This window comes from Mchenga conophoros, linkage group LG5, assembly GCF_057382185.1.
Source record: "Mchenga conophoros isolate Kocher_MC1m ecotype Shallow Benthic linkage group LG5, M_conophoros_male_GT1.1, whole genome shotgun sequence".
Lineage (NCBI taxonomy): Eukaryota > Metazoa > Chordata > Actinopteri > Cichliformes > Cichlidae > Mchenga > Mchenga conophoros.
The window spans coordinates 16,619,836-16,632,186 of record NC_140530.1 but is presented as its reverse complement, the minus strand read 5'-3'; the positions used below and the strand labels follow the sequence as shown (position 1 = coordinate 16,632,186).

Sequence of the window (12,351 nt, the reverse complement as noted above, 5' to 3'; positions counted from 1 at the left end):
GAAGTAAAGCAAGCATGACACAATGTGTACCACAAGTACTCCTTGTCATTTGGGAGTTGAGTGGGATGTGTGATCTTTGAGCATGAGTTAAATAGTTCCTATAGTAAATACACAATAGTATTTGAAATGGCCACCCCAAATAACATGTTTGTAGATAGTGAGAAATGTAATGAAAAAAATAAACTAATTGATTAATAAATTCTTATTATTTTCTTCTTCTTCTTCTTCTTCTTCTTCTTCTTCTTATTATTATTATTATTATTATTATTATTATTATTATTAACAGTAATATTGATAATAACCACAATAATAATTATAATTATAACCTACCATTCAAAAAGCAATTTAGAACTAAAACAAAGACTGTATAAATACAGAAAAAAACATTACCTTTAAAATACTATTAAAATACATAATCAAAAGTAACTTCTGACCATGGAGTTTAAATTGCCAGCCACTCAAGGCAGCATGCTGAATTTTCTGTGAGAGAGGAATAAAGACCGAATTCAAAAAAAGTTTCTTTCACTTAAACTAAACATGCTTCTGTTGAAAAGAACGCATCAAGGTCAGCATCATAAATGTTGGTTTGAAGCACTGCTGCAGATAATCTGTTCTACCACTAGGTGGTGGTGTTAAATAACCAACACTGCTTCTAAAAACTCAAAAGCTTGGACAGTTGCAGTTGTGATATTATTTAGACTGAAAATTATTATTTAGCAACCCAACATTAATACATATAGAGCGTGCCTGACATTACATTAGCACCCTTTTCAGGGCTATGAAAGCTAAACATGAAGTATGTGGTTGTGGGGTTATTAAACTTACAACATCTGGTTGGCATGAGCTGTGACATATCATTCAGACGTTGTCACACATCTCATTCAAAAATCTCCAGTTTCAATTAATTTTTCTCTGTCTTTCAGGAAGAATTTATACATTCTCACATGCGATATCTCAGTGACATCCAGTTTTGCCTTTACTGGCGGCAAAGGCCCATCTGCACATATCGTTACAGATCTGATCATGGTATAATCAGTCATAACTGTCTTCTCTTTGCTCATCATTTTTATATAAATCGCTTTTTCACCATGTTTCACAGTTTGTTTGTTTTTTCAAATGATAACAGCGATTACAGTTGATTTTCAGAAATGCAGTGGCTTAGTTTTGTGGGAGAGCTCTGTTACCTGAGAAAATGTTGCTACATATTCTTTTAATGCATTTGCAAGTTTTGAGAGAACCACAGAGAACCACTAAAAGTAAGAATCACAAAACTGCAACACACAGAATGCCTTCAAACAACAATCTAAATCAACAATTCATTTTCCTAAAGGGCCACCTGAGAAACTGGGACTGTTGTGAAGAGCTGCACTGCAGAAACTGGGACTATTGTGGAGGGCTGCACAACTGAAATTGGGATTGCTGTGGAGGGTTGCATCTCAGAACCTGAGAAACTGGGACTGTTATGGAGAGCTGCACTGGAGAACCTGGAAATACTGTATATAGTTCCGGTTTTTAAAGATATTTATAATAGCATTTCCACTGCTACTTGAACACAGATCAAGATGAGTGTTTTTTATTTTATTTTTTTTTTAATTGGTGCTTGTTTATGTATCTGGAATGATATACTTATAAAAGAAATCTCAAAGCAATACATCAAACCCACAATGACTCATAAAAAGTCGCGAGAAATAAACATTAAAAGTCTCTTGATCTCTGACACAGTGTGCAGTTGACATAGATTAATGGTTGCACATTGCACATCAAAAATGACAAACTGGCCAAAATGCTATACCCACGGTGATTTCTGTTTCAAGTTTACATCTCCAATTTGCCTAACGCTTGCAATCTTCGGGTTCATTTCAAGTCCTCCAGGGTGTGCTCCACACTAGATACACTGTGTTCAGCTTGGTTGAATTGATGCCACTAGAATGGGCATCGAGTCCCAGGAGCTGTCAGGTCAGCAACGTGCTTAGTGGTGCTGATGTGAGAAGTTAATTACACTTCAGCAATTAAGGCTGAATTCTGAGCCATAACTTGCAGTATAGTCTAAATGTAGAATGTTGATTCGAGGGGACATAAATGATCACTTCACTCCTGTATTATGCACACATGGCGCAGTCGTTTATAGGGTAATCCTGGGGACTAGGTCCCAGTATTCCCAAAGCTCTATAGCCTGGTGGTGACAACTGCAGTGTGTGTATGTGTGCGCGTGGGTTTGTGGGGGCGCGCGCCAGCGAGTGTGTGTTTCTGTGACAGAGGGACTGGGAGGAGGAGTGAACATCGGTTCGGCGGCGGTGTGAAGAGATGGAAGCGGAGAAGGCGGATGCAGATAAGAGTTGCTCTCACTATCCACGGGAATAAGGACGCCGATCTCCTCCCCGATATTTTCTGCTGCTTTTTTAAATTTCCCTGTCAGTGTACCTACTATGATCTCCGTCGCGCTCGTGGGCACCACCCCTCTAAACGTACCCGTCTATCTCTGAGCTGAGCTGTCAATCACATCACGCCGGGATATGTACATGTGAGTGCATGGCGCGCCGGGCAGGGCGGATCGGCTCACTGGGTGAAAAAACGCCGGTTAATATGGATGAAACGTCAGCGGTCGTCTCATCTTTTCAGTCACTCTGATTAGGTATGGCGATATAAAGCGTAAGATCGCACGTTTGATGCATGAAAAATAGAGCTCTAGCGTGCTGGGAGTAAGGTGCGTAACTGCGATTGCCTTGAATGTGCGTTGCTACGGGGCGTTAATGGGCCCTATTTATCAGTTACTGTAAGTCTGTTTATCAGGGTTATAACCCCCACGCATACACATATTCCTTCTTAATCCCGACAGCGACACTGTCCTATAGCGTTGCCCAGACCACAGAGCAGGAAAGATGATGTGTGAGGTGATGCCGACCATCAGCGAAGGAGACTCGGCTGGTCCTCCGAGAGGCACCGGCGGCGTCCCGAACGGCTCGGACCAGGAGGCCAACTTCGAACAACTCATGGTCAACATGCTGGACGAGAGGGACAAGCTGCTGGAGTCCCTCAGGGAGACTCAGGAGACTCTCATTCAGTCTCAAACCAAGCTGCAGGGAGCGCTGCACGAGAGGGACGTGCTCCAGCGGCAGATCAACGCCGCGCTGCCTCAGGTGAGGAGCAGCCGGCCTTTGAAGGAGGGGGAGAGTCAGGTTTGGGTGTGGGATTAGATGGCCTTGGGGTTTTTTGTTTTTTTTATTTTCCAAGAGGGAGAAGCATCCTTCCTGTTCGGTTTGTTGCTATGATTTGCCGAGTTATGTGATGAGAGGTTATAGGTTGGTCATGGGGATCACTAGCCAATCAGAGTCAGCTATCCTGGGCCCCAAAAGTCTTTGGCACCATAATCATAGAGGCTTACGATCAAGAGAGTTGTGCTGATTTAAATAAAAATGTGAATGAATGAATGAATGGCATAGGTCTGGTGGTAATAGCTCAGTGAGCAAGGTAGATCTTGCTCTTTTGCCAGAATTTGAGACCCTGGGATAGCACCCCTGTTAAAATGTAATTTAATATTTATAGACTATATCTTCTGGGGATCCCATCTAACACTCCTTCATGTCCTGGGATATCTGTGAAGATGATGGGGATATGCAGGCCCATATCACATCAAAAGCTCATAAGTGGCAGCATGCCAGAAAGGAAGATCTAAATGTCTAGTAGGCAGAAAGGTAATGTAGTGGGTTGAAAGGTGGGTCAAAAATAAATGGAAGATTTTGGCTCACTAAGAGATGCTTGACTCTGCGTGTAGAGGTCTGAGCCTGGCGTCGAGAGCCCTCCCTGTGAGAAGGGAGGGCAGAGCCTAACAGTAATTAACTGAGTGGAAACACCTCTGCATGTGGTGACCGGCCTGTCAGTGGCAATTGGAGCAAAAGGACCTGATTGTATTGTTGGCCATCTTTGACATCTGTCACCCTTATGTGTGTCTTTAAGAGAAAGGAGAGCTGAATAAGGGCTGTTAAAGTCACAGAGCATGACGACAATGAAGCCTCAGCACATAAAGCTATGTTAGCCTCTGACCTCCCCCCCCCCCAGTCTAAATGCGTGGCATGATGTCACAGTACGGTGTGCATGTGTGTGTATCAGACAGAGAGAGCAAGAGAGAGAATCATGCTGACGATGACAAGCTCGCTGCAGCCTCTTGTGAAAGAAACATGGCTGCTTGCTAGTGTACATGGCCTTGGGCTGCTTGCTTCTACACATGCATGCATATATGTGTGTTTGTGTGTGTGTGTGTGTGTGTCAGTGTGGGAGAGAGTGGGTAGAGGCTGTCATGCTTGTTTTCTAATCCTGCTGGGTTCAGCGTAATGTTTTATTCTAGCAATAATACAAGTATTAGTTATACAGTCAGAGACCTCGGGGACATTATGCAGACATTATGGCTGGCGAGCACATGCATAAGCTGTCTCTCGCTTTCTCTCTCAAAGCACCACGCTCAACTTGTGCATGCACACATCCAAACACACCTGTGGTCATTTCCACAGCATCCACAGAATGGAGAGATGATGCAACGGACAGTGCAGGCAGTGAGACGGAGAAACCAAAAAAAAAAAAAGTCTCAGTTGCAATTGATTTTGACTCAGTTTTGTTCTGCACAGCTGAGGAATGAGGATTGTCTGGCCTCTATGCATTATTAGAAATTGCAGTGTGCATTTTGCAATGATGAGGGGGAAGTGTGAGGAAAAAGAATAGCATATGGCTTCTGAAATCTCAGGTTTGGGTGGGATGAATACTGTGTGTGTAAGAGCAACGTTGTAGCAGTTGGCAATGATCCTGACCCCACTTTCCTATATGTGTTGGTGGTAATTAGGGTGATTTGCTGCTGCTCTCAAAATGACCAAAGCTGGTGTGTTTATGCCCTCAAGTACATTACAATGTGACAGTTTTGCATTTGCGCTTGCCGCCTCTGCCTACGTGTGTGGTATGTCAGGTTTTCTCTGTATGTGTGCGTTTACTCCTCTGATGTATATGCATTGGCATGGCAATACAGTCTTTTTTCCCAAATCTGAGCACTCTTTTTGTCCTTTTGCCTAAAAAACATTTGTTATCTTAACCTACTAGGCATGTGCATTTGTGTGTAGTGTTTTGTTATGTCTTCTGTAGGTTTCCTGACTCTACGGGACTGGTTTGACCCAAATCTGTCAGATCTATGTCTCTCCTCCAAAGATGCACACTCAAACATGCACACATGTAAAAATGCACTGTTGGAGCAATTCAAAATTCAGCGCTCTTCAGCGTTGTCATTGTTCAAAAGACACAAACCTCCATCACCTTGGCATTTGTGTTTGCCTCGCTAACATCATAAAAATGGGACGTTGCCATTTTGCCACACATGCACAGTCACACAGACACACACACAGACTAGGATGGATATGTTCATTAGCTACAGAGAATAGAGTTTCAGATTAACATGTCAGCCCATTACAGTGCATAATGCCTCTAATACAGCCCTCAGAGATGGGTTTGCCCATAGACAAATTAGGTTTTAAACACACACGCATGCACACAAAAGCTCATGTTATACACACACACACACACACACACACACACTGTTACTTTACTGAGTGAAGAAAACAGTTCCGACCTTTAGAGGAGAAAGCAGGCATATCATATGCCTGCTTTCTCCATATGCCACATATGTATACATGTGTGTGTAACGTAGAGGGTGGATAGTGAGCAATAGATTTGTTAAATTTGTAAGATTTTATATATATATCCAGTGAATCCTCTGTTACTCAAAAGTTGCAGGTCCCTTCTTTGTGATGGAAAAGCACATTTTATAAAAAAAAATTGATTAATGGATTTCTAATAGAATACCAATAGAGGCGATCAGAGACCCGATTTCAGTAGCGATCTCTCTTACCTTGTACAAGTTTTATCATGTCAAAAGTCTCAAATCTGGGAGACAGGTGCTTCATATCTAAATGGTAACCACAAAATGCCACTCTCATTATCAGCAATACAGAGAACAACTGTTTGTGTTGCTCTGTCTGAGCAGAGTTGCAAAGACAAAGACAAAACCTAGACTGGCCAGTGAAAGGAGAAGCTAAGAGAAAAGACTTTTTTTTCAGTAGAAGATTGGGGGGGGGGGGAGGAGTCTTGAGAACTATCCGAGCTGTTTCAGAAAGATTTGTGAAACAAGGCATAAAAATTAAAAGATGCTTGGAGTATTGATTGATACCATCTTCCAAGCATGGTGAAGAAATTTGACAGTTTAGTTTAGAAGGTGGAAAACTGGTTCAGAATGAAAGTGATCTACAACAAGGAACACTATCGGTCCATGCCATACCCTGTGTATAGGGGCTCCATTAGAACCATTTTCCTTATACAACAGGACACTGACCCAATGTGCAGGTCCAAACATGCAAGAACTATTTACAGAGTAAAGAAACTGGTGTTCAGTTCACCAAATGTCAACCCTGCAGAGCTCAAAGCATTAGGTGCTTGAGAAGCACAATCCAGCTTTTTGGAGAGCTCCACAAGTTTATGAAGTTCAAAGAATCAAATGATTATTTCATGATTAATCATTGTTTCTAAAATCTAACTGGTCAACATCATTTTGAAAACTCTTTGATGAATAAAGAGCGGGATGTCTCTTTATTGAGTTTCATAATCTGTGTGTTTGTGAGAGTGTGTGTTGTGATGTTTGGACACCTGTTTCAGTCAGACACAACAGTGTCTATTTTTGCCAGCATACAAGTACACAGAGATGAAGGGACACAAACTCACACACAGATAGACACGGACACAGACACGGATCTCATTGCCCTTCCAAAACAACTGTCTCTATTTCCACCCTCCCCGTCCCCACTGATATGCTCCTCCGTGCACGCATATACACAAGTATTTTTGTTGTTTACTTGAGCTCACACACATTAATGACCTTTCCTTTGACTTCTCACAGCAATGATTGCTGCCTTACTGTTGTTCAGACTCATAAACACACATAGCTTTGTGTCTCCACGAAAAACCATAATATGGGTTAGGGTTGGAGACATATGCAAAACAGTCAGATTGCATATTATGCAATCTGACTGTTTTGCATATGTCTCCAACCTTGCCTTGCTTCAGGTATTGCTGTTTCGGGGTTGGTGTGTCTTCTCCGAAGGCTAGATTTGAAAACACCTGACTTTGGTGCATCTTTTTTTTTTACTGCACCTATCTGGCTTTAGTTTGTGGTTCTTTCTCTTGTCCCTTTTCCCTCTCTCTTTCACATTTTTTCTGTTGATCTGACTCCTCAATAACCCACTAGTCCATTAACTGCTCCCTCAGACAGTTTTTGTCTCCTCCTACCCTACTCTTGCAAATGACCTTTGTCCATAGCTCAACACAGTCTATTATCAGAGGCGAGATGAGGCAGAGGTGTGCTTTTCAAGCCACGCTGCTTCTGTATGGCAACTCACAAAGTGTTCAGGCACTTTTACTTTTTACATGTTTTAATTTTGAAAATGAAGTTTTTGTGTGAAAAGGACACATTCCATATCTACCTCCAATAACCCTCGACGAAGAGAATGCATGCTTTTAGACTTCTTTTTTAATTTATCAAACTCAAAATGTAAAGCTCCCATTCTAATAGTATTGAAACTATTAATTTCTCATGTATTTTGTGTGTGTGTGGAAACCTACACATGAAGGGTCTTTAGATGTCTCTGCAGATGTTCTGTAGAGACAACCTCGGCTTTTCTAGGCTACTCATTCACAATATGCTTCCTGTCATTGTTATGCTGAAAGATGAACCTTTACCCCGGTCTCATGCACTCCAAGTATATTTCCTCTAAGTCTCAAGGTCCTCTCTGTATTTGGCTGTATTTATACTCCAGCCAGCTCTGACTGGCCTCCTTGTCCCTGCAGCTAAAAACATCCCCACAGAATAATCCTGCCACTCCCATGCTTGATTGTGGCAATGGTATTAACCAGGTGACCTGCAGTGCCTGATATTTTCCATCTCCAAACAGGTTGTTGTATATCTTTTACCCAACAGTGGTTTTCTAAAAGCCTGACAGACAGAGTACTGATAATATGGTAGTCCACCTCTCAGCTTCTTATAACACTGCAGATCACTGAAGATTGGTGGTGTTTGCTGGGGTTTTTTACCTCCCTGATCTTGGCCGTTTTTCCCTGGTTATTTAGTTTGACTAAACTCTACAGGGAGTGCAGAATTATTAGGCAAGTTGTATTTTTGAGGAATAATTTTATTATTGAACAACAACCATGTTTTCAATGAACCCAAAAAACTCATTAATATCAAAGCTGAATGTTTTTGGAAGTAGTTTTTAGTTTGTTTTTAGTTTTAGCTATTTTAGGGGGATATCTGTGTGTGCAGGTGACTATTACTGTGCATAATTATTAGGCAACTTAACAAAAAACAAATATATACCCATTTCAATTATTTATTTTTACCAGTGACACCAATATAACATCTCCACATTCACAAATATACATTTCTGACATTCAAAAACAAAACAAAAACAAATCAGCGACCAATATAGCCACCTTTCTTTGCAAGGACACTCAAAAGCCTGCCATCCATGGATTCTGTCAGTGTTTTGATCTGTTCACCATCAACATTGCGTGCAGCAGCAACCACAGCCTCCCAGACACTGTTCAGAGAGGTGTACTGTTTTCCCTCCTTGTAAATCTCACATTTGATGATGGACCACAGGTTCTCAATGGGGTTCAGATCAGGTGAACAAGGTGGCCATGTCATTAGTTTTTCTTCTTTTATACTCTTTCTTGCCAGCCACGCTGTGGAGTACTTGGACGCGTGTGATGGAGCATTGTCCTGCATGAAAATCATGTTTTTCTTGAAGGATGCAGACTTCTTCCTGTACCACTGCTTGAAGAAGGTGTCTTCCAGAAACTGGCAGTAGGACTGGGAGTTGAGCTTGACTCCATCCTCAAAAAGGCCCCACAAGCTCATCTTTGATGATACCAGCCCAAACCAGTACTCCACCTCCACCTTGCTGGCGTCTGAGTCGGACTGGAGCTCTCTGCCCTTTACCAATCCAGCCACGGGCCCATCCATCTGGCCCATCAAGACTCACTCTCATTTCATCAGTCCATAAAACCTTAGAAAAACCAGTCTTGAGATATTTCTTGGCCCAGTCTTGACGTTTCAGCTTGTGTGTCTTGTTCAGTGGTGGTCGTCTTTCAGCCTTTCTTACCTTGGCCATGTCTCTGAGTATTGCACACCTTGTGCTTTTGGGCACTCCAGTGATGTTGCAGCTCTGAAATATGGCCAAACTGGTGGCAAGTGGCATCTTGGCAGCTGCACGCTTGACTTTTCTCAGTTCATGGGCAGTTATTTTGCGCCTTGGTTTTTCCACACGCTTCTTGCGACCCTGTTGACTATTTTGAATGAAACGCTTGATTGTTCGATGATCACGCTTCAGAAGCTTTGCAATTTTGAGACTGCTGCATCCCTCTGCAAGATATCTCACTATTTTTGACTTTTCTGAGCCTGTCAAGTCCTTCTTTTGACCCATTTTGCCAAAGGAAAGGACGTTGCCTAATAATTATGCACACCTGATATAGGGTGTTGATGTCATTAGACCACACCCCTTCTCATTACAGAGAAGCACATCACCTAATATGCTTAATTGGTAGTAGGCTTTTGAGCCTATACAGCTTGGAGTAAGACAACATGCATGAAGAGGATGATGTGGACAAAATACTCATTTGCCTAATAATTCTGCACTCCCTGTAGAGGAATCCTGGTGCTTTCAAATGTAATCAGTTTCAAAGTTACGGAGTCCACTGTGCTCATGAAAAACACTCAAAACTCTGAAATTGTTTTATACCCTAACCATGATCTGCAGAGAGTTCCTTGATTTTTTGTTGTTTTTGTGTGTGTGTGTGTGTGGGGGGGGGGGGGGGTGCCCTGAAAACTGCCAAGTACTCGAAGCAGCCTCTTTCTTAAATTTGTACTCTTCTTAAAATTTTCTGCATTCACATAAATTTAGACTGTATGTGTGTCAAATGATATGTTCTATGGAGAACATGACTCTGAATATTTTTGTACGAAGATACGTCAAAAACGTAACATCAGCTAACATATTGCTTTTGTTGTCACACAACAGTTTAATTTATAATGTTTAAGCAGTGACCCCACAGAGTGTTCATTCATTTCTGAGCACTGTGATCGGCCTGCTCAGTACCATCAGTTACTCCTGTGCATTTCTGAACACTTTTATGTGACTGTTTCTAAATGGATCAGTGAGAGAATAACAATCATCACCTCAGTATAAGGACTCACGGATGGTAGTAAATTCCTGGTATGTGAGGGAATGTACAAAGAAGCAGAAAAACTTAGAAATATATATTTAAAAAAAAAAAAATTTAGCTCCTTAAAATAATAATGATTTAAAAAATGAGCGCAACAAAGAGTAGAGACACAAAAGGGAAAAACAGTCCCTGCATTTTATTTGTTTCTATCATAGCTCGCTGGTGCTGCATATAAATCACCAGCATATAAATCACTTTAATCTTTAAGATAGCTTAATTCTAATATTGCCTAGAAATACACTTTACTAACTTTTTGAAAACGATAGCCTGGAAAATGATTTTTCCACTATTTATGTATCAATGTGGGCAAAGGAAAGGAGAAAGAAGCTAATCAGCTTTAATTAATGTCTGTGTTGCGGTGAATAAACATATATCCTTAGTGCTGGGGTAAGTGTTGTGCTGGCTAACACAGATAGAGTTATTCCACACTACTTGAACCAAGGCCAACAGAGCTAAGCCTCACAGGCTTGGTACTCAGCCACTTTTACTGTACTAGTATTTTACTTGTAGGTGTGAGTGGGAAGGGGTGTCAGAGTTAATATACATTAGATCGCATAAGAAACAAGGAGTGCTCTGAGGTGCTCTTGCACAGTATTTGGAGATGGCCTGATCTTATCACAAGACAAGCAACCTTTCAGCAAGGCATAAACACACAACTTCACATTTATAGACCAATTGATCGATGAGTTAATCCGAATAAAAAAGGTCAAGTGTTTTGATCATTTATTGGTTTAATAAGTAATTTTGCAGGAAAAAAATGTGATGGTTGTGTTTCATCCATGGAGTGTTGGAAAAATTAAACAATACATCTGAAGACAGTACCCCGAGTTCTATTGAGAGTGACATCTTAGATGTTTTACACACTAACCAATCCACTTATTAATTGAGAAAACGACCCAAAGATGAATCAGTGACAAGAATAATCATTTATTTTAGCCATTCTGATTTGCACCACCCACAGACGAACAATGATGCACACACCGTCTGTATTTCCTTAAATGTCAGCATGCACAGTCTGCATGTCGACTTGAGTCTGTGCATCGGTACGTGTGAACGAATATGCCTGCGGATAGTGTTGCTTATGCATGGATGGCCTAGGCAGCTTTGTGTGCCACGATAGGAGAATATTGAGGAGGATAGGCCAAAGTCAGATGAAAAATTATTGCATCTGATTGGTCTGCTATCGAAGCCCAAATCCTATGCTATGTGTTATGTAAGCGCCAAATAGAGGAATTTGGGTTGATGTAGGGGAAAGTGGAGCATGAAGTGAGCAGCTGAAATTTGCCAAGAAACCCTGAAAGAGGAACAAATAAGAGAGTGAGGGAGATTTTGAGAGAGAAGGTATGACACTGAAAGACAGAGAGGGCAAAGTTCTTACAGACTCAACTGAGATGGATATCCCATCTACATTATAACTATTCACTGAAATCTAAAAAAGTCTGTTTCTTTTGATTGTCTTTGGCCCTTTTTAAGACATGGCTATCATCTGACTACTGCTGTGTTCATTACTGTGGTTGCATTTTTAATTTTGAGACAGACAAAGAGACACAAACGAGAAATCAGAAGTGAGACTAACAACATATTCATCTTCTAGCAGCTGACATCTCACCTCTCATTCTGAGCCTCTTTCTTATCCTCTCTTCTTCTCTCCTTCCACTCCTCAGCATGTTACTCCATAATCCTCCCTCCTGTATGTTGTCCAGTCTTCATTTAAGCCTCCTATTCACCAAAGCTGTGAGCAGGTCACAGTGGACCCTGGCAAGGGCCTTTGCACAGCTTTTGGGGACCCTGAACACTAATAGATTATTAGTGTGCAAAGCTAGCTCCCCCATGCTGCTCTGCTGTGCCATGGCTTAGACGCTCCATCTCTCAGAAGGAGCCATCCTTTGCTCCCTCCTTCTCCGTGCCAGTACCATCTGGCTCTCAGCACCAGGCACATTTAGCTCAGCCGGGCGCCAATTTGTTCCCCTGGCTGCCTGGGTTAGCAAAGGAAGGTGAGGTAAGGAGGAAGAAAGGTGGTAAAAAGAGTCGCAATTACAAAGACAG

General features: G+C 41.7%; 1 protein-coding gene across 4 annotated transcripts in view; it reads left to right on the top strand.

The window, feature by feature from the left end:
• The first annotated feature begins 2,270 nt into the window (after positions 1-2,270).
• The window catches only part of ppfia4 (PTPRF interacting protein alpha 4), a 69,759-nt gene continuing 59,678 nt past the window's right edge, over positions 2,271-12,351 (top strand). For 3 of the 4 annotated variants that reach the window (XM_085273641.1, XM_085273642.1, XM_085273639.1), the window contains exons 1-2: positions 2,271-2,632; positions 2,837-3,137. In XM_085273641.1, the coding sequence (XP_085129767.1) occupies positions 2,880-3,137 (258 nt within the window). In that variant the 5' untranslated portion in view covers positions 2,271-2,632; positions 2,837-2,879. Of the gene's footprint in view, positions 2,705-2,836; positions 3,138-12,351 lie in introns of all 4 variants that reach the window. The other variant, XM_085273640.1, reaches the window with a different exon arrangement.